We start from the raw sequence: 25011 nt of genomic DNA, 5'->3' as shown, positions 1-25011 counted from the left end.
TATAATTATTTATTATATATATATATATATATATATGTGTGTGTGTGTGTGTGTGTGTGTGTGTGTGTGTGTGTGTGTGTGTGTGTATGTATAATATGTCTTTAGTGGCGGTCAGGTCAGCTGATGCATGAAACCATATTCACTTTTTAATTTCCTGTATTAAACACAGAAACATGTCATTAAAGTACATCAGGGAGAATAAAGTGTTCTCTGAGCAGCAGCTCGTCTGCAGGATTCAGTGATTCTCTGATCGCTCACAGCCTGCACCCTCCGGAGACTCCTCCGGGCTGTGCGCTCTGTCCGCTCCGTGACACTCGGTGCCCGGTCAGATCGGCATACTTTTCCCGGTGACGGTCCTTTTGATGGCAGACGCCGCCATCCCTCCCATGAAGCGGATCCCGGCGCTGCCCCCGGGCAGCAGCGACACCGCGTACCCTGCGATGACTGTGACCTGCAGGGCGGCTCCTAGCGCGGTCAGCACGGTGCTGTGGAGGCTCAGCGCCGCGTACAGAGTCCCTCCGAGGGCGCCACAGGTAGACGGCGGCTCCGGGGGAGGTGGGGAGGCCGGCGGCGAGTCTGCTGGGGCCGCGCAGCACGGCCGCCGCCGCGATGGCGAACAGCGACCCGAGCGACCAGAGCAGCGCGAACTTTCGGGCGTAGAGCAGCAGCAGCGGCGCGTACAGCGCAGACAGTCCGAAGCACAGCGCGGAAAACGACGCGCACACCCCGAAGGCGACCAGCCGTTGCCGCGGCTCATACCCGGCAGGCAGGGGTCCGGCTCGGCCGACCACGGCCAGGAAAAGCCGCTGTTTCCGCTGGAGCTCTGGCCAGACGGACTGCCGCCACGGCTCCCGGACCACGGGCTCGACCACCGCCCGAACCAGCTCCCTGAGACCGGATCCGGGTCATCCAGGAGGTCCACCGTGGTGCTGGAGCTGGACTGGGAGATGGTCCGAGCTCCGCCGCCCTTAGACTGGGCCAAATACTCCTGAAGCTGCCGGTTCAGTTCCGCCATGACAGCTAACAGGCTAACTGCTAGCAGAGAGACTTCTTCTTCTGCTTCCTGCCTCTAAACCTCCGGCAGCCCCCCACTGCCCCCTACAGGACATTTATATGTAGTTCTGTATTTATATATGAAGTTTATTTATATATGTAGTTCTGTATTTATATATGTAGTTATGTATTTATATATGAAGTTTATTTATATATGTAGTTGTGTATTTGTATATGTAGTTGTGTATTTATATATGTAGTTATGTATTTATATATGAAGTTATGTATTTATATATGTAGTTTATTTATATATGTAGTTGTGTATTTATATATGTAGTTGTGTATTTATATATGTAGTTCTGTATTTATATATGTAGTTATGTATTTATATATGTAGTTATGTATTTATATATGTAGTTATTTAATAGGTAGTTGGTATTATATATTAGTGTGTATTATATGTAGTTCTGTATGAAAATATATGTAGTTATGTATTTATATATGAAGTTTATTTATATATGTAGTTATGTATTTATATATGAAGTTTATTTATATATGTAGTTGTGTATTTATATATGTAGTTGTGTATTTATATATATGTAGTTATGTATTTATATATGAAGTTTATTTATATATGTAGTTTATTTATATATGTAGTTGTGTATTTATATATGTAGTTATGTATTTATATATGTAGTTTATTTATATATGTAGTTGTGTATTTATATATGTAGTTTATTTATATATGTAGTGTGTATTTAATATGTAGTTGTGTATTTATATATGTAGTTATGTATTTATATATGAAGTTTATTTATATATGTAGTTTATTTATATATGTAGTTGTGTATTTATATATGTAGTTGTGTATTTATATATGTAGTCTGTATTTATATATGTAGTTATGTATTTATATATGAAGTTTATTTTATATATGTAGTTGTGTATATATGTAGTTATGTATTTCTATATGAAGTTTATTTATATATGTAGTTGTGTATTTATATATGTAGTTGTGTATTTATATATGTAGTTGTTGTATTTATATATGTAGTTATGTATTTATATATGAAGTTTATTTATATATGTAGTTGTGTATTTATATATGTAGTTATGTATTTAACCTTTATATATGTAGTTCTGTATTTATATATGTAGTTCTGTATTTATATATGTAGTTATTTATGTAGTTGTGTATTATCTATGTAGTTATGTATTTAACTTTATATATGTAGTTGTGTATTTATATATGTAGTTGTGTATTTATATATGTAGTTATGTATTTAACTTTATACATGTAGTTCTGTATATATGTAGTTATGTATTTAACTTTATATATGTAGTTCTGTATTTATATATGTAGTGATGTATTTATGTATTTATGTATTTATGTAATTATGTATTTATGTGTATATATGTATTTATGTATTTATTTATGTAGTTATGTATTTATATATGTAGTTATGTATTTATATATGTATATATGTAGTTATGTATTTATATATGTATTTATGTGGTTATGTATTTATATATGTAGTTATATATTTATATATGTATTTATATATGTAGTTATATATTTATATATATATTTATATATGTATTTATATATGTAGTTATGTATTTATATATGTATTTATGTATTTATGTGGTTATGTATTTATATATGTAGTTATATATTTATATATGTATTTATATATGTAGTTATGTATTTATATATGTATTTATGTGGTTATGTATTTATATATGTAGTTATATATTTATATATGTATTTATATATGTAGTGATGTATTTATATATGTAGTTATGTATTTATATATGTATTTATGTATTTATTTATGTAGTTATGTAGTTATGTATTTATATATGTAGTTATGTATTTTATATATGTATTTATGTATTTATGTGGTTATGTATTTATATATGTAGTTATATATTTATATATGTATTTATATATGTAGTTATGTATTTATATATGTAGTTTATATATTTATATATGTATTTATGTATTTATATATGTAGTTATGTAGTTATGTATTTATATATGTAGTTATGTGTATTTATATATGTATTTATGTATTTATGTGGTTATGTATTTATATATGTAGTTATATATTTATATATGTAGTTATATATTTGTATATGTATTTATTTATGTAGTTATGTCTGTATGTATTTATGTATTTATGTATTTATGTGGTTCTGTATTTATATATGTAGTTATATATTTATATATGTATTAGAGAGGGAGGTATCCCACGCTATATTTATATTGTATTTATTAGTAGTATGTATGTATATATGTATAGTATTATTATTATACTGTATGTATATGTATATATGTGGTTATGTATATATATAGTTATATATTTATATATGTATTATATGTTAGTTAAATATTTAATATTATGTATATATATTATGTTAGTATATTAGTTGTATTATATATGTATTAGGTATAATGTAGTATATATTTATAATGTAGTATATATCTTGTATAGTATTATGTTTATATGTAGTTTATTATATGTAGTATATATTGTGTTTATATATGTTATATATTTGATAATGTATATGTAGTTATATATTATATATGTAGTTATATATTTGTATATGTATTTATGTATTTATTTATGTAGTTATGTATTTATGTAGTTATATATGTAGTTATATATTTATATATGTAGTTATATATTTATATATGTATTTATATATGTAGTTATGTATTTATATATGTAGTTATATTTCTATATTATATCGGTTATGATATTTCTATATTGTATTTATAGATTATTTATGTAGGTTATGCTATTTATTATCTGCTCGTTCTATTTTCTTTCTTATATAAGTCTTTTTCTTTCTTCTTATGTTTTATTTCTCTCTTGCTTATCTATTTCTCTCCTGTAGTTATATATGTAGTTCTATCTGTATTTCTTTCTTTCTCTTTAGTTATATATTTCATATCTGGTATTTATGTATTTATTTATGTAGTATGTATTTATGTAGTTATGCATTTATATATGTAGTTATGTATTTATATATGTTATTATTTATCTATTTATATATTTAGTTTTTGTATTTGTAAATGGTCTCCGTTGTGGGACAAATAAAGGATTTCTCATTCTCTTCATTTCTAAATGAAATATATTTCCATCATGTTTTTAAAGATTGACTTCTTAAGGAACAAATGGGAAGACTCAGCCGGAGACACTGAGGGCTGGACGAACACTTTGTCAGCTTTTAGTCTTTGCACTAGATGTGTTGATAGTAAGAGTAATAAGAAAGTAGAATAAGACCTATATAGATAAAAAGAAACACCCTAGGGCAGGGGTTCCCAAACTTTCTGTGGCACACCAAGACCAAGCCAAAATCTCAAGGCACACCTGAGTTCATATCTGAGAAAAATCCCCTCTATAACACAGAGTATCACTGTCATCACTCTGTGAACATGTATTTAGCCTAGTCCTTGTAAGAAGCTATTCTCCTTCACACTAGCAGAGAGCCTTTGATGTGTCACACTCTCATATTTCCCACCATGCACAAATGGCTAAAATGTGTTCGCTTTGACAGATTTCTTTTTCTTTTTTTAATGATTGTTTTATTTATATTTAGGCCAAAGCATATAAGACCTATTGTTTCTATATTGTGAAATAAGTGTGTAGGACAAAGTACCGATAAAGTATAGTGTTTCCCTGCGCTGCGCCCCCCTCCCCTGAAATTCAAGACGTTTTTTTTTATATATATATATATTCACAACTCACTTTTCACATTGAACAGGTGCTCTTTTATTAAATAAACTAAACGCTTATGTCATTTATCTCATTTATGTGCACGTTTCAGTTGCTTTGCATATTTACATTCTCTCCTCTCCTCTGCTTTGCTTCGTGAGGGGCGGAGCTCTGCTTCCGAACCCACACGCGCGCGCGAACGCACACAATTACAGTCAGAGACACAGTGGAGAAAAGGTAAGGAGAGAACTTAAAAAATCTGCGCCACGCACGGACCTGATCCAGCCCAGGCAGCACCCTGCAGAGCAGTATACCTAGGGGAAACACTGAAGTAAATAAAAAATCATTCCTAACCTTGTGTACAGTTAAATGCAATAGGCCTAATTGTTTCAAAATCCCACGGCACACCAGGATTTGTCTCACGGCACACCATTTGGGAACCACTGCCCTAGGGAACCAGATGACTTCCGGCCGGTTGCACTGACATCACACATGATGAAGACCATGGAGCGGCTGTTGCTCCATCACCTCGGACCCCAGGTCCACATGCACAAGATCCTCTGCAGTTCACATACCAGGTGAAGGTGGGCGTGGATGACTCCATCCTCTATCTGTTACACAGGGCTTACTCTCACCTGGACAAGGGGAGTGGCGCAGTGAGAATGATGTTCTCTGATTTCTCCAGCGCCTTTAACACCATCCAGCCCCTACTCCTGAGAGATAAACTAACAGAGATGAGGGTGGACTCACATCCGGTGAGATGGATCACGGACTACCTCACAGAGAGACCACAGTACGTCAGGCTGAAAGGCTGCATGTCCGACACTGTGGTCAGCAGCACTGGAGCGCCACAGGGGACGGTACTCTCCCCTGTCTTGTTCACCATCTACACCTCTGACTTCCAGCACAACTCTGAGCTCTGCCACGTGCAGAAACACTGATGACACTGTGATCGTCGGCTGGGTCAGGAATGGACAAGAGGGGGAGTACAGGAGTCCTGGTGGAGGACTTTGTGAGGTGGTCCAAGTCAAACCATCTGCAGCTGAACACCTCCATGATGAAGGAGATGGCGGTGGACTTATGGAGGATCAGGCCACACCTGCAACCTGTGTCCATCGAGGGGGTCGACGTGGAGGTGGTCAGGTCCTACAAATATCTGGGCCTTCAGCTGGACGATAAGCTGGACTGGACGACAAACATGGACACTCTTCATAAGAAAGGGCAGAGTCGTCTGTACTTCCTGAGAAGGCTGGGGTCCTTCAAAATCTGCAAAAAACTACTCTTGATGTTCTTCCAATCTGTGGTGGCCAGCGCTCTCTTCTATGCTGTGGTGTGTTGGGGAGGAAGCAGCAAGAAGAGGGACGCTGGGCGGCTGGACAGACTGGTGAGGAGGGCTGGCTCTGTAGTGGGCACAGAGCTGGACTCCCTGGTGACGGTAGCAGAGAGAAGGACCCTTGATAAACTGTCATCCATCCTGGACAACGCCCACCACCCTCTGCACAGCACATTCACCCGGCAGAGGAACGTGTTCAGCGGCAGACTGCTGTCCCTATCCCGCTCCACAGACTGCTGTCCCTGTCCCGCTCCACAGACTGCTGTCCCTGTCCCGCTCCACAGACAGGCCATAAGACTGTACAACTCCTCTCGGTGATGGCTGGGGGATTCAGATTCAGACGGGTAATGTTGTATGTCATGTCTTTTAAGCTACTGGATGCCTAAATTTCCCTCGGGATTAATAAAGTATCTAGATATCCAGATATCTATCTAGATATACATACTTAGACATTCATATATATATATATATATATATATATATATATATATATATATATATATATATATATATATACATATGTATATATAATATATTATAGAAATATAATATATATATATTATAGAAATATATTACTTTATATATTATATAAATATATATTATATATAATCTTTTACAGGTCATCTGGATCAGACCGTACCGTCTTCCTTAACATCCACATTTTCAAGATAATAATAGTTATTGGTGTCAGTGATCATAATCAATAACATATGAAGTGTTAATATTAAGAACATTTGGTTTCAGTGTTTGTTGTTCGCTCTTATTTTGGTGAAAGTCACATGACTTCAGTTTTCAGCTGTCGGACTAAAATTAACCCTTCAGGTCATTGGCCGACTGACAAACAGAGCCTTGTACGGTAGTGTGTGTGTGTGTGTGTGTGTGTGTGTGTGTGTGTGTGTGTGTGTGTGTGTGTTCGTTCATTGAAACAGCAGGGATCATAGGAAGAAACAACCAAAACAGAAGTGAGTGGACCGACCAGGCAACAGAGTATTTTAATGTGTAGTATTAGTATTGTATTAGTATTAGTAGTATTATTATTTTGACAGTGTTGTATTAGTACTTTGACAGTGTAGTATTATTAATTTGATAGTGTAGTATTAGTACTATTACAGTGTAGTATTAGTACTTTGACAGTGTAGTATTATTAATTTGATAGTGTAGTATTAGTACTATTACAGTGTAGTATTAGTACTTTGACAGTGTAGTATTAGTACTTTGACATTGTAGTATTATTACTTTGACAGTGTAGTATTAGTACTTTGACAGTGTAGTATTATTACTTTGATCGTGTAGTATTAGTACTATTACAGTGTAGTATTAGTACTATTACAGTGTAGTATTAGTACTTTGACAGTGTAGTATTAGTACTTGACAGTGTAGTATTAGTACTTTGACAGTGTAGTATTATTATTTTGACAGTGTAGTATTAGTACTTTGACAGTGTTGTATTAGTACTATTACAGTGTATTATTAGTACTTTGACAGTGTAGTATTATTACTTTGACAGTGTAGTATTAGTACTTTGACAGTGTAGTATTACTACTTTGACAGTGTTGTATTAGTACTATTACAGTGTATTATTAGTACTTTGACAGTGTAGTATTATTACTTTGACAGTGTAGTATTAGTACTTTGACAGTGTAGTATTACTACTTTGACAGTGTTGTATTAGTACTATTACAGTGTAGTATTAGTACTTTGACAATGTAGTTAGTACTTTGACAGTGTAGTGTAGTATACTACTTTGACATGTAGTATTAGTACTTGACATGTAGTATTAGTACTTTGACAGTGTAGTATTAGTACTTTGACAGTGTAGTATTAGTACTTTGACAGTGTAGTATTATTACTTTGACAGTGTAGTATTAGTACTTTGACAGTGTAGTATTATTACTTTGACTAGTGTAGTATTATTACTTTGACAGTGTAGTATTAGTACTTTGACAGTGTAGTATTATTACTTGACAGTGTAGTATTATTACTTTGACAGTGTATTATTAGTACTTTGACAGTGTAGTATTAGTACTTTGACAGTGTAGTATTAGTACTTTGACTAGTGTAGTATTAGTACTATTGACAGTGTAGTATTAGTACTTTGACAGTGTAGTATTAGTACTTTGACATTGTAGTATTATACTTTGACAGTGTAGTATTAGTACTATTGACAGTGTAGTATTATTACTTTGAATCGTGTATTATTAGTACTTTGACAGTGTAGTATTAGTACTATTTACAGTGTAGTATTAGTACTTTGACAGTGTAGTATTAGTACTATTGACAGTGTAGTATTCTTACTTTGACAGTGTAGTATTAGTACTTTGACAGTGTAGTATTAGTACTATTGACAGTGTTTATTAGCTACTGTTGACAGTGTATAGTATTATTACTATTAGACAGTGTAGTATTAGTACTGTTGGACAATGTATTATTACTTTGTGATCAGTGTAGTATTAGTACTTTGACAGTGTAGTATTAGCTACTATTGACAGTGTATTTATATATTAGTACTATTGAACAGTGTAGTATATTACTTTGAAAGTGTAGTATTAGTACTTTGACAGTGTAGTATTACTTTCCTTTGACAGTGTAGTATTAGTACTATTGACAGTGTAGTATTAGTACTGTGACAAGTGTAGTATTAGTCCTTTGACAGTGGTAGTATTAGTTACTTTGATAGTGTATTGTAGTATAGTACTTTGACAGTGTAGTTATTATTACTTTGACAGTGTAGTACTTATTACTTTGACAGTGTAGTATTATTATTTGACAGTGTTTATTAGTACTTTGACAGTGTAGTATTAGTACTTGATAGTTGTAGTATTATACTTGAAAGTGTAGTATTAGACTTTGGACAGATGTATTAGTATTTTACTTTGACAGTGTAGTATTATTACTTTGACAGTGTAGTATTAGTACTTTGACAGTGTAGTATTATTACTTTGATAGTGTAGTATTATTACTTTGACAGTGTAGTATTAGCACTTTGACAGTTGTAGATTAGTACTGACCATGTGTAGTATTAGTACTTTGAAAGTGTAGTATTAGTAAATGTTCTGCTGGTTTGTCCTCAGTAGTATAGTACCCCACCCCACACAGATGGCGATGTCTCAGATCACGCCGACTCTGTTCCTCAGCGGAGCGGACGCCGCCCTTAACGCTGCGCTGGTGTCGCAGAAGGGCATCACCCTGATCGTCAACGCCACGCTCAGCCACGCCTGCCCCGCCTACCCGGGCGTGGAGTGTGTGCGGGTTCCCGTCTCCGACCTGCCCAGCGCACGCCTTGGAGCTCACTTCGACCGGGTGGCCGAGCGTATCCACGGTAACCACGCGGGGGGCACTCTGGTGCACTGCGCTGTGGGGATGAGCCGCTCGCCGGCGTTGGTGATGGCGTACCTGATGCGTTACAGAGGGGTGACGCTCCGCCAGGCGCACCGCTGGTGCAGGACAGCCGGCCCTACGTCAGGCTGAACGCCGGCTTCTGGGAGCAGCTGCTGCAGTACGAGAGGAGGCTGTATGGCAAGAACACCGTCAGAGTGGCGCCGCTGCAGGAGACGCCACCACTGACGGCCGCAGCACACGAACTGGCTGACGCTCGTCCCCAGGTCGCCGCGGATGACCCGGACATCACGATCACACTTGACGACGCCCTCAAACAAGAGAAGAAGAGGAACCAAAGTCTGAGCACCGAGAGACACAACACATCCAATACTTACAGCTTCATCCTGAGCGAGTGAGTTTTAACTGTCGCTGTGGATCCTCCCGCAACCGAAAATAAAATATATAAATAAGATGTTTTTCTACATCATCATTAGTTAAAATGATTCAAAGTGATCTTTAACATAAATAAAACATCAAAAGGGATTTTTTTATTATTGTTCATAAATGTATAATGTATTCATAATGTTGTGTTTTGTTATCTATTTTAAAACGTAATTTTATTGGTTTGTTATTTATAATTTGCTTATTTGTTTTCGATTCTGATGTTAATGATGAAGCTAAGTTAAATAAATAAAAAAGTTATGTGTAAAAAGCAGGATTTAAAAACCAGTATTGAGGGTCAGCTGGAGGTCAGAGGAGCTGCAGGACAAGATGAATGTCACGCTGAGGACTAACTGCGGTGGAGCGATGTCATTGCATCTTTATTCCCCAGGAAGTAAGTTGTTACACATGACATTAAATCTGGTGATCCCACACCGCTGGAGGGCGCTGTGATTCCGTGTGGTGCAGACTGTGGTGCAGAGAGAAGACATCTAGATACTTTATTAACCCCGAGGGAATTTAGGCATCCGGTAGCTTAAAAGACATGACATACAACATTACCCATCTGCCCCCCCCCCCCCCCCCCCCCCCCTCAAGCCATTATAAATGTAAGTACAAATAAGAATTAAAATAAAAGTAAAGCAAGGTACAACCCTGAGCCGCTCCAGGGAGACTGTCCCTGTACTTAGTTCACTGTAAGTCGCTCTGGATAAGAGCGTCTGCTAAATGACCTGTAATGTAATAAATACAATAAAACTGTTATAATATAAAGCTGTTATTATTGGAATTATATGGTTTGAATTGAATCTGAATCACCAAGAGGAGTTATACAGTCTTATGGCCAGGGGGACAAAAGAGTTGTTGAGCTTGTCTGTGGAGCAGGACAGGGACAGCAGGTGATGCTCCACCCTAACACATATGATCCTCCACCTAAACACACATGATTCTCGACCCTAACAACATGATCCTCCACCCTAACACAGGTGATTATACACCCTAACACACATGATTCTCCACCCTAACACACATGATCCTCCACCCTAACACACATGATCCCTCCACCCTAACACAGGTGATCCTCCACACCTAACACAGGTATCCTCCACCTTAACACACATGATTCTCGACCCTAACACACATGATTCTCCACCCTAACACACATGATCCTCCACCCTAACACACATGATCCTCCACCCTAACACAGGTGATCCTCCACCTAACACACATGTTCTCCACCGTACCAAGGTGATCCTCCACCCCAACACCACTGATTCTCCACCCTGACACAGGTGATTCTCCACCCTAAACACACATGATTCTCCACCCTAACACAGGTGATTCTCCCACCCTAACAAACATGATTCTCCATCCTTACTCACATGATTCTCGACCCTAACACAGGTGATTCTCACCCCCTACAAACTGATCTCCACCCTAACACACATGATTCCTCCACCCCCTAACAACAGGTGATTCTCCACCCTAACACAGGTGATTCCCTACCCTAACACAGGTGATTCATCCCTACACCGATGATTCTCCCACCTAACAGGTGATTCTCCACCCTAACCCTAACACACATGATTCTCCACCCTAACAAACATGATTCTCCACCCTAACACAGGTGATCCTCCACCCCTAACACACATCATCCTCCACCCTAACACATGATTCTCCACCCTAACACAGGTGATTCTCGACCCTAACACAGGTGATCCTCCACCCTAACACAGGTGATTCCCCACCCTAACACACCCTGATAATTCTCCACCCTAACATAACATGATTCCCTCCATCCCTAACACACATGATTCTCGACCCTAACACACATGATTTGACCTAAACCAGGGATCCTCCACCCTACACACATGATTCCACCCTACCGGGTTACACCACTAACACACATGAGTTCACTCGATTCTCCCCTAACACAGGTGATTCTCCACCTCATGCCACCTAACAAACATGATTCTCCATCCTTACACACATGATTCTCCACCCTAACACAGGTGATTCTCCACCCTAACAAACATGATTCTCCACCCTAACACACATGATTCTCCACCCTAACACAGGTGATTCTCCACCCTAACACATATGATTCTTGACCCTAACACACATGATTCTCCACCCTAACAAACATGATTCTCCATCCTAACACACATGATTCTCGACCCTAACACACATGATTCTCCACCCTAACACAGGTGATCCTCCACCCTAACACACATGATTCTCCACCCTAACACAGGTGATTATACACCCTAACACACATGATTCTCCACCCTAACACAGGTGATTCTCCACCCTAACACACATGATTCTCCACCCTAACACAGGTGATTCTCCACCCTAACAAACATGATTCTCCATCCTAACACACATGATTCTCCACCCTAACACAGGTGATTCTCCACCCTAACAAACATGATTCTCCACCCTAACACATGATTCTCCACCCTTACACCAGGTGATTCTCCACCCTAACACAGGCTGGATTCTCCACCCTAACAACATGATTATCCACCTTACACAAGATCCACCCTAACACAGTGATTCTCACCCCTAACAACATGATTCTCCATCCTACACACATGATTCTCCCCTAAACACAGTGATTCTCCACCTAACAAACAGTGATTCCCACCCTAACACACATGATTCTCCACCCTAACACAGGTGTTCTCCACCCTAACACAATGATTCTATTGACCCAACACAGGTGATTCTCCACCCTAACAAAGATTGATTTCACCCTAACAGGTGGATCCTCCACCCTAACATCACATCATCCTCCACCCTAACACAGGTGATCTCCACCCTAACACATGAATTCTCACCCTAACACAGGTGATTCCTCCACCCTAAACACAGGTGATTCTCCACCCTAACAAACATGATCTCCATCCTTACACATGATTCCACCCTAACACAGAGTGATTCTCCACCCTAACAAACATGATATCCACCCCTAACACACATGATTCTCCACCAACACAGGTGATTTCTCCACCCTAACACATATGATTCTTGACCCAACACACATGATTCTCCACCCAACAACATGATTCTCCACCTAACACACATGTTCTCGACACCTAACACCATGATCTCCTCGCACCTAACACACAGGTGATCCTCCACCCTAACAAACCTGAGTCCACCTAACACAGTGCTTATCACCCTAACACACATCTCCCCCAACACAGGTGATTCTCCACCCTAACACACATGATTCTCCACCCTAACACAGGTGATTCTCCACCCTAACAAACATGATTCTCCATCCTTACACACATGATTCTCCACCCTAACACAGGTGATTCTCCACCCTAACAAACATGATTCTCCACCCTAACACACATGATTCTCCACCCTAACACAGGTGATTCTCCACCCACAACAGGTTGATTCTCCACCCTAACAAACATGATTCTCCATCCTAACCACCTGATGATTCTCCACCCTAACACAGGTGATTCTCCACCCTAACAAACATGATTCTCCATCCTAACACACATGATTCTCCACCCTAACACAGGTGATTCTCCACCCTAACACACATGATTCTCCACCCTAACACACATGATTCTCCACCCTAACACAGGTGATTCTCCACCCTAACACATATGATTCTTGACCCTAACACAGGTGATTCTCCACCCTAACAAAGATGATTCTCCACCCTAGCACAGGTGATCCTCCACCCTAACATACATCATCCTCCACCCTAACACAGGTGATTCTCCACCCCTAACACAGGTGATTCTCGACCCTAACACAGGTGATCCTCCACCCTAACACAGGTGATTCCCCACCCTAACACACATGATTCTCCCACCCTAACAAACATGATTCTCCATCCTAACACACATGATTCTCGACCCTAACACACATGATTCTCGACCCTAACACAGGTGATCCTCCACCCTAACACACATGATTCTCCACCCTAACACAGGTGATTATACACCCTAACACACATGATTCTCCACCCTAACACACATGATTCTCCACCCTAACACAGGTGATTCTCACCCTAACACAGGTGATTCTCCACCCTAACAAACATGATTCTCCATCCTTACACACATGATTCTCCACCCTAACACAGGTGATTCTCCACCCTAACAAACATGATTCTCCACCCTAACACACATGATTCTCCACCCCTAACACAGGTGATTCTCCACCCTAACACATATGATTCTTGACCCTAACACACATGATTCTCCACCCTAACAAACATGATTCTCCATCCTAACACACATGATTCTCGACCCTAACACGCATGATTCTCGACCCTAACACAGGTGATCCTCCACCCTAACACACATGATTCTCCACCCTAACACAGGTGATTATACACCCTAACACACATGATTCTCCACCCTGACACAGGTGATTCTCCACCCTAACACACATGATTCTCCACCCTAACACAGGTGATTCTCCACCCTAACAAACATGATTCTCCATCCTTACAACATGATTCTCGACCCAACACAGGTGATTCTCCACCCTAACAAACATGATTCTCCACCCTAACACACATGATTCTCCACCCTAACACAGGTGATTCTCCACCCCTAACACAGGTGATTCTCCACCCCTAACAAACATGATTCTCCATCCTAACACACATGATTCTCGACCCTAACACACATGATTCTCGACCCTAACACAGGTGATCCTCCACCCTAACACACATGATTCTCCACCCTAACATAGGTGATTATACACCCTAACACACATGATTCTCCACCCTAACACACATGATCCTCCACCCTAACACACATGATCCTCCACCCTAACACAGGTGATCCTCCACCCTAACACACATGATTCTCCACCGTAACCAAGGTGATCCTCCACCCCATAACACATGATTCTCCACCCTGACACAGGTGATTCTCCACCCTAACCACACATGATTTCCCACCCTAACACAGGTGATTCTCCACCCTAACAAACATGATTCTCCATCCTTACACAACATGATTCTCGACCTAACACAGGTGATTCTCCACCCTAACAAACATGATTTCTCCACCCTAACACACATGATTCTCCACCCTAACAAACAGGTGATTCTCCACCCTAACAAACATGATTCTCCATCCTTACACATATGATTCTTGACCCTAACACAGGTGATTCTCGACCCTAACACAGGTGATCCTCCACCCTAACACAGGTGATTCCCCACCCTAACACACATGATTCTCCACCCTAACAAACATGATTCTCCATCCTAACACACATGATTCTCGACCCTAACACACATGATTCTCGACCCTAACACAGGTGATCCTCCACCCTAACACACATGATTCTCCACCCTAACACAGGTGATTCTCCACCCTAACACATATGATTCTCGACCCTAACACAGGTGATTCTCCACCCTAACAAAGATGATTCTCCACCCTAACACAGGTGATCCTCCACCCCTAAACACACATCATCCTCCACCCTAACACAGGTGATTCTCCACCCTAACAAACATGATTCTCCACCCTAACACACATGATTCTCCACCCTAACACAGGTGATTCTCCACCCTAACCACAGGTGATTCTCCACCCTAACAAACATGATTCTCCATCCTTACACACATGATTCTCCACCCTAACACAGGTGATTCTCCACCCTAACACACATGATTCTCCACCCTAACACACATGATTCTCCACCCTAACACAGGTGATTCTCCACCCTAACACACATGATTCTTGACCCTACACAGGTGTTCTCCACCCTAACAAAGATGATTCTCCACCCTAGCACAGGTGATCCTCCACCCTAACACACATCATCCTCCACCCTAACACAGGTGATTCTCCACCCTAACACAGGTGATTCTCCACCCTAACACAGGTGATCCTCCACCCTAACACAGGTGATCCCACCTAACACACATGATTCTACCAACCAGTGACTAACACCTAACACATGATTCCCACCCTGACACATGATTCTCCACCTCAACACACCTGATTCTCCACCCTAACACAGTTGATCCTCCACCCTAACACACATGATTCTCCATCCTTACACACATGATTCTCGACCCTAACACAGGTGATTCTCCACCCTAACAAACATGATTCTCCACCCTAACACACATGATTCTCCACCCTAACACAGGTGATTCTCCACCCTAACAAACATGATTCTCCATCCTTACACATATGATTCTTGACCCTAACCACAGGTGATTCTCGACCCTAACACAGGTGATCCTCCACCCTAACACAGGTGATTCCCCACCCTAACACACATGATTCTCCACCCTAACAAACATGATTCTCCATCCTAACACACATGATTCTCGACCCTAACACACATGATTCTCGACCCTAACACAGGTGATCCTCCACCCTAACACACATGATTCTCCACCCTAACACAGGTGATTCTCCACCCTAACACATATGATTCTCGACCCTAACACAGGTGATTCTCCACCCCTAACAAAGATGATTCTCCACCCTAACACAGGTGATCCTCCACCCTAACACACATCATCCTCCACCCTAACACAGGTGATTCTCCACCCTAACAACATGATTCTCCACCCTAACCACATGATTCTCCACCCTAACACAGGTGATCCTCCACCCTAACACAGGTGATTCTCCACCCTAACAAACATGATTCTCCATCCTTACACACATGATTCTCCACCCTAACACAGGTGATTCTCCACCCTAACAAACATGATTCTCCACCCTAACACACATGATTCTCCCACCCCTAACACAGGTGATTCTCCACCCTAACACATATGATTCTTGACCCTAACACAGGTGATTCTCCACCCTAACAAAGATGATTCTCCACCCTAGCACAGGTGATCCTCCACCCTAACATACATCATCCTCCACCCTAACACAGGTGATTCTCCACCCTAACACAGGTGATTCTCGACCCTAACACAGGTGATCCTCCACCCTAACACAGGTGATTCTCCACCCTAACACACATGATTCTCCACCCTAACAAACTGATTCTCCATCCTAACACACATGATTCTCGACCCTAACACACATGATTCTCCACCCTAACACAGGTGATCCTTCACCCTAACACACATGATTCTCCACCCTAACACTGGTGATTCTCCACCCTAACACATATGATTCTCGACCCTAACACAGGTGATTCTCCACCCTAACAAAGATGATTCTCCACCCTAACACAGGTGATCCTCCACCCTAACACACATCATCCTCCACCCTAACACAGGTGATTCTCCACCCTAACACAGGTGATTCTCGACCCTAACACAGGTGATCCTCCACCCTAACACAGGTGATTCCCCACCCTAACACACATGATTCTCCACCCTAACACACATGATCCTCCACCCTAACAAACATGATTCTCCACCCTAAACACATGATTCTCCACCCTAACACAGGTGATTCTCCACCCTAACACAGGTGATTCTCCACCCTAACAAACATGATTCTCCATCCTTACACACATGATTCTCCACCCTAACACAGGTGATTCTCCACCCTAACAAACATGATTCTCCACCCTAACACACATGATTCTCCACCCTAACACAGGTGATTCTCCACCCTAACACATATGATTCTTGACCCTAACACAGGTGATTCTCCACCCTAACAAAGATGATTCTCCACCCCTAGCACAGGTGATCCTCCACCCTAACACACATCATCCTCCACCCTAACACAGGTGATTCTCCACCCTAACACAGGTGATTCTCGACCCTAACACAGGTGATCCTCCACCCTAACACAGGTGATTCCCCACCCTAACACACATGATTCTCCACCCTAACAAACATGATTCTCCATCCTAACACACATGATTCTCGACCCTAACACACATGATTCTCGACCCTAACACAGGTGATCCTCCACCCTAACACACATGATTCTCCACCCTAACACAGGTGATTCTCCACCCTAACACATATGATTCTCCACCCTAACACAGGTGATCCTCCACCCTAACACACATCATCCTCCACCCTAACACAGGTGATTCTCCACCCTAACACAGGTGATTCTCGACCCTAACACAGGTGATCCTCCACCCTAACACAGGTGATTCCCCACCCTAACACACATGATTCTCCACCCTAACACACATGATCCTCCACCCTAACACAGGTGATTATCCACCCAAACACACATGATTCTCCACCCTAACACACATGATTATCCACCTTAACAAACATGATTATCCACCCTAACACACATGATTCTCCACCCTAACACAGGTGATACTCCACCCTAACACACATGATCCTCCACCCTAACACAGGTGATTCTCCACCCTAACACACATGATTCTCGACCCTAACACACATGATTCTCCACCTTAACAAACATGATTATCCACCCTAACACACATGATTCTCCACCCTAACACAGGTGATACTCCACCCTAACACACATGATCCTCCACCCTAACACAGGTGATTCTCCACCCTAACACACATGATTCTCCACCCTAACACACATGATTCTCCACCCTAACACAGGTGATTCTCGACACTAACACAGATGATTCTCCACCTTAACAAACATGATTATCCACCCTAACACACATGATTCTCCACCCTAACACACATGATTCGCGACCCTAACACACATGATCCTCCAAACTAACACAGGTGATTCTCCACCCTAACACATATGATTCTCCACCCTAACACAGGTGATTCTCCACCCTGACACAGGTGATTCACCACCCTAACACAGTTGATTCTCGACCCTAACACAGGTGATTCTCCACCCTAACACACATGATTCTCCATCCTAACACACATGATTCTCGAGCCTAACACAGGTGATTCACCACCCTAACACAGTTGATTCTCGACCCTAACACAGTTGATCCTCCACCCTAACACACATGATTCTCCACCCTAACACAGTCAATTCTCAACCCTAACACAGGTGATCCTCCACCCTAACACACATGAATCTCCATCCTAACACAGGCGATTCTCAACCCTAACACAGGTGATCCTTCACCCTAACACACATGATTCTCCACCCTAACACAGTCAATTCTCAACCCTAACACAGGTGATTCTCGACCCTAACACACATGATCCTCCACCCTAACACAGGTGATCCTCCGCCCTAACACACATGATTCTCCATCCTAACACACATGATTCTCGAGCCTAACACAGGTGATCCTCCACCCTAACACACATGAATCTCCATCCTAACACAGGCGATTCTCAACCCTAACACAGGTGATCCTCCACCCTAACACACATGATTCTCCACCCTAACACAGTCAATTCTCAACCCTAACACAGGTGATTTTCGACCCTAAAACACATGATTCTTCACCCTAACACAGGTGATTCTCCATCCTAACACAAGTGATTTTCCACCCTAACACAGGTGATTCTCCACCCTAACACACATGATTCTCGACCCTAACACAGGTGATTCTCCACCCTAACACACATGATTCTCGACCCTAACACAGGTGATTCTCCACCCTAAAAAAGATGATTCTCCACCTTAACACAGGTGATCCTCCACCCTAACACACATCATCCTCCACCCTAACACAGGTGATTCTCCACCCTAACACAGGTGATTCTCGACCCTAACACAGGTGATCCTCCACCCTAACACAGGTGATTCCCCACCCTAACACACATGATTCTCCACCCTAACACACATGATCCTCCACCCTAACACAGGTGATTATCCACCCAAACACACATGATTCTCCACCCTAACACACATGATTCTCCACCTTAACAAACATGATTATCCACCCTAACACACATGATTCTCCACCCTAACACAGGTGATACTCCACCCTAACACACATGATCCTCCACCCTAACACAGGTGATTCTCCACCCTAACACACATGATTCTCGACCCTAACACACATGATTCTCCACCTTAACAAACATGATTATCCACCCTAACACACATGATTCTCCACCCTAACACAGGTGATACTCCACCCTAACACACATGATTCTCCACCCTAACACAGGTTATTCTCCACCCTAACACAGGTTATTCTCCACCCTAACACAGGTGATTCTCCACCCTAACACAGGTGATTCTCCACCCTAACACAGGTGACTCTCCACCCTAACACAGGTGCAGCACAGACTCTTCAGATCAGAGTAATAATCATTAAACTCTCACATGACATTTATCTCTGCTGTTAGTTGGTGTTTGTGGGAATCGTCAGATGTTATGTGGTCGTACTGAGACAGTAAGTCAGAACCTGATCTTCTCTGGTGAATGAAACGCTGACAGAAAGCAAGAGAAAACATCGGAGTTCTAACAGCTCGTCTTCAGAGTTTCATACTTTATTTCCTTTGAACATAGTAGATGATGGTGATACATTTATTACAGAGATCTTCATCATTTCATCTCCAGCCAACATGAGTCCTGATGCTGAAGCAACAATTGGGACATGAAGGCTGAATCTTTGGCACATGTTTGAACACAGATCTGCAGGTGAGTGTAAAGTTCTCTGTGCTGTACAAATGTTCTTCTGAGCAGAATAAACCTCAAATTATAATTATTTATAATCTCTCTGAATGCTCCTGATGCTCATATTTATGTATTATTTACTTAGTTATGTAATTCCTTCCTTCAAAGCATTTTTTAATGAAATAAGCAAAATATCATACAAAAATAAGCAAATGCCTTCATTCCAAAAATAAGTACATGATTTAAGTAACAAATAAGTAACATTCATATGAAATAAGCAAAACACTTAATTATGAAAGAATAATCATACATCACAAAATTAATTAAATTCTATGATTATAAAAAATAAGCAAAAGCTTTATCACAACATTAAGTGGATTTCTTCAGGGTCCAGTAAAAGTCCCAGTCCACTGGTCTCCACTTTCTCTGATGTTTCAGCACTAGAGTTCTTGCACAGTGACTGGATCCTCCCTCCAACCTGACAGGCTCTGGACCAGAGAGGAAAGTGACGTGAAGTCCTTGCTGGAACTACTTTCCCAACCTTCATCACTTCATATTGTTGTCCTCCCACCCCCAGCTTCATGCATCCCTGAACACACACATTTAACTTTTTTAACACCTGTAGACATGTATGTACTATAAGTACTGTCTCATAATACATCCATGCTGTAGATATAAAGAAATAAGAAACACTTGACATCAGTAACTAAGTATATTTACTCAAGTACAACTTTATGTACTTTACTTTATTTGAATATATTTCAATTTTCTGCTACTTTATACTTCTACTCCACATCTCAGAGGGAAATACTTTTTACTGCACTACATTTATCTGACAGCTTGAGTTACTTTGAAGATTCAGTTTAATAGTGCAACAAAGTGTCCTGTTTGACAAACACAAAGATTACAAAGACAACAAATATAAAGAGAACATCTGGAGAACTGTAGCAGTGGAACTGGCTTGAGATGGTGAGCAGCACACAAAAGATACTAACATACCTCTTTGTAAAGGTAACGCATAGAGAACCATTCATTTCCATGTGCGTTAGCTAACGTTACACTATGGACATTATATGTGTCAGAAATTACATGTAGTCTAAAAGGTATACGATATGTACAACCGGACCATATAGAACAATCTAATGATTTCTGTTGTATCGACACACCGTGTGGTGTCTGTTGAGCAGCATAGTTGCTAATAGTTTGCCAGCTACCTGTAGATGCTGTAACACACGCTGCATCTTTGTCTGTTGTTTTAATGTAATGTGTGTGCCGTGGTCTGCTTTACTGTTCAGTGGAAGAGGTCCAGAAACCATGTAAACCTCCAGGATACGGTGCCATGCCATTGTTCCGACGGCCCATTATATCCAAACACCAATAATCAGGAAAATATTACATTGGAACTAAAGCACATTTGTCCGACAGACCTTTACCCCGAAAACAAACGGACATTGCTCCGAAAAATACACACTGTCCCTGCAACAGAACAAGGCTTTAGATTATTAGTCATGAGGCTGTAAACATTTAAGGTGGATTTACCACGAGCTGTGGGATGTGAAGCGATGGTCTGTGCTCCTGTAGAAGACACAGGTATGATATGATTTCCTGTGTGCTGCACTTGGGTCCACCATCGACTTGTTGTGACAGAATGAAATGTTTTATGTTCACGATTCATCTCGTAGTTCGTTGGCTTAGTTCCTTTAAAGAAGGATTTTCTGAAGCGTCAGTGGAGCGAATGAACGGGAAATTCACTTCAACTGGAGACGTTCAAAACGTGGGCGCTCACTGTTGAGCTCTATGGACTGAATCACGTGTCACGCACGAACAACAACAATCACTCCCGATAAACACGAGAGTTTAACACGGTGGTCCGACCTATGTGGCATTTCTGCTGCGCTCATTTTATGGACCGTGTTGCTTTGCTAGCGTCTTTGATCAACCAAATACCGACAGCAACGTCTCACCTCCGGTCGGACTGACTGCTGTCATTTTCTTTATTGTGTGTGTGTGTGTGTGTGTGTGTGTGTGTGTGTGTCATGTATACACTTTAAAATAACATCTTAAAAAAAGAAAATATTAACTCACAGCACTGTTAAAATTATGTATGTGCAAACAAGCAGGCCAGTGCTGAAAGCCTCTGGAAACGTGACTTTAAATAGTTCAAATGCAGATATCATCAAAACTGAGTCTCATTACAAGAATTGGCTCTTTGTAGCAAAGGAGAAGAGCCGACTCCCGTCGGAGAGCCGACTCTTCGGCTACTCCTCCGCTCTGCTGAGAATCCATGCAGGCAGGGGCGGGACTTTATTTTGATGGGCACACCATGTGGCCAATCACATGCGAGGACACATCATCATGTGAAAGAAGGGAGGGGGGCCGACGCTCCAAAGACAGCCAGTGTAGTGGTACAGGTCAGGTACACAAAGCTATTTTAATACAAGCGCGTCTACATACAGCTGGTTAAGGTGACGGGAGGAAGAATCTGCATCATCGCAACATCCTCAGAGAGAGTCTTCTCAAAAATAGGACAAATAATCACGGAGAGGAGAAATCGCATCAGCCCTGATGCATCTGGTGTTTCTGAATGCCAACCTGAACTAAAGACTTATCTAAAGTGTCATAATGTTCAGACTTTGGCCTTTATTTATTTGATTTGTTTGTTGTGGATCTGTTTGTCAGTTGTTCATTTAAAGGTTTGATTAAAATGTTAAACAATAGTAACTGTGTATTTTGTTTTGTAATGAAAACAATGCATAAAAATAACCCTTTTAAGAAAACACTGAATGAAAAATTGCTTACCAACACACAAACCATTTATAATTGCTAAATTAGGCTAAAATAGAGGCTCCGAGTGATACTACATGAAGAGCCTCCCATCACTACACTGGGGATGCTGGGGACATGTCATTTACACTGGTGACATATCATTTACACTGGGGACATGTCATTTACACTGGGGACACTGGGGACATGTCATTTACACTGGAGACATATCATTTACACTGGGGACATGTCATTTACACTGGTGACATGTCATTTACACTGGGGACACGTCATTGACACTGGGGACACTGGGGACACTGGGGACACTGGGGACACGTCATTGACACTGGGGACATGTCATTTACACTGGGGACACTGGGGACACGTCATTTACACTGGGGACATGTCATTTACATTGGGGACACGTCATTTACACTGGGGACACTGGGGACATGTCATTTACACTGGGGACACGTCATTTACACTGGGGACACGTCATTGACACTGGGGACACTGGGGACACGTCATTGACACTGGGGACACGTCATTTACACTGGGGACACGTCATTGACACTGGGGACACGTCATTGACACTGGGGACACGTCATTTACACTGGGGACACGTCATTGACACTGGGGACACGTCATTGACACTGGGGACACGTCATTTACACTGGAGACATATCATTTACACTGGGGACACTGGGGACACTGGGGATATGTCATTTACACTGGAGACACGTCATTGACACTGGGGACACGTCATTGACACTGGGGACACGTCATTTACACTGGAGACATATCATTTACACTGGGGACACTGGGGACACTGGGGATATGTCATTTACACTGGAGACACTGGGGACATGTCATTTACACTGGAGACACTGGGGACATGTCATTTACACTGGAGACATCATTTACACTGGGGACACTGGGGACACGTCATTTACACTGGGGACACTGGGGACACGTCATTTACACTGGGGACACTGGGGACACGTCATTTACACTGGGGACACTGGGGACACGTCATTGACACTGGAGACATATAATTTACACTGGGGACATGTCATTTACACTGGAGACATATCATTTACACTGGGGACATGTCATTTACACTGGAGACATATCATTTACACTGGGGACACGTCATTTACACTGGGGACACGTCATTTACACTGGGGACACGTCATTTACACTGGGGACACTGGGGACACGTCATTTACACTGGGGACACGTCATTGACACTGGGGACACGTCATTTACACTGGGGACATGTGATTTACACTGGAGACACTGGGGACACGTCATTTACACTGGGGACACTGGGGACACGTCTTTTACACTGGGGACACTGGGGACATCACTGGGGACACGTCATTGACACTGGGGACACGTCATTTACACTGGGGACACGTCATTTACACTGGGGACACTGGGGACACGTCATTGACACTGGGGACACGTCATTTACACTGGGGACACGTCATTGACACTGGGGACACGTCATTGACACTGGGGACACGTCATTTACACTGGGGACACGTCATTGACACTGGGGACACGTCATTGACACTGGGGACACGTCATTTACACTGGAGACATATCATTTACACTGGGGACACTGGGGACACTGGGGATATGTCATTTACACTGGAGACACGTCATTGACACTGGGGACACGTCATTGACACTGGGGACACGTCATTTACACTGGAGACATATCATTTACACTGGGGACACTGGGGACACTGGGGATATGTCATTTACACTGGAGACACTGGGGACATGTCATTTACACTGGAGACACTGGGGACATGTCATTTACACTGGAGACATCATTTACACTGGGGACACTGGGGACACGTCATTTACACTGGGGACACTGGGGACACGTCATTTACACTGGGGACACTGGGGACACGTCATTTACACTGGGGACACTGGGGACACGTCATTG

At 41.5% G+C, this 25011-nt stretch overlaps 1 protein-coding gene and 1 pseudogene across 1 annotated transcript; one reads left to right on the top strand and one right to left on the bottom strand.

The window, feature by feature from the left end:
* Window positions 1–133: 133 nt before the first annotated feature.
* sft2d3 (SFT2 domain containing 3) lies at window positions 134–1084 on the bottom strand. The gene is given in 3 exon segments (XM_029427689.1): window positions 134–526; window positions 528–748; window positions 751–1084. Coding segments are annotated over 3 exon segments (687 nt in total). The 5' UTR covers window positions 1016–1084; the 3' UTR covers window positions 134–325.
* Window positions 1085–6902: 5818 nt separating this feature from the next.
* Window positions 6903–10397, top strand: LOC115005734 (dual specificity protein phosphatase 18-like; annotated as a pseudogene).
* The last annotated feature ends 14614 nt before the right edge of the window (window positions 10398–25011 follow it).

Source organism: Cottoperca gobio, unplaced genomic scaffold (assembly GCF_900634415.1).
Source record: "Cottoperca gobio unplaced genomic scaffold, fCotGob3.1 fCotGob3_359arrow_ctg1, whole genome shotgun sequence".
Taxonomy (NCBI): Eukaryota; Metazoa; Chordata; class Actinopteri; order Perciformes; family Bovichtidae; genus Cottoperca; species Cottoperca gobio.
The sequence above is the reverse complement of the archived record's forward strand: the minus strand, read 5'-3'. Positions and strand labels throughout refer to the sequence as shown.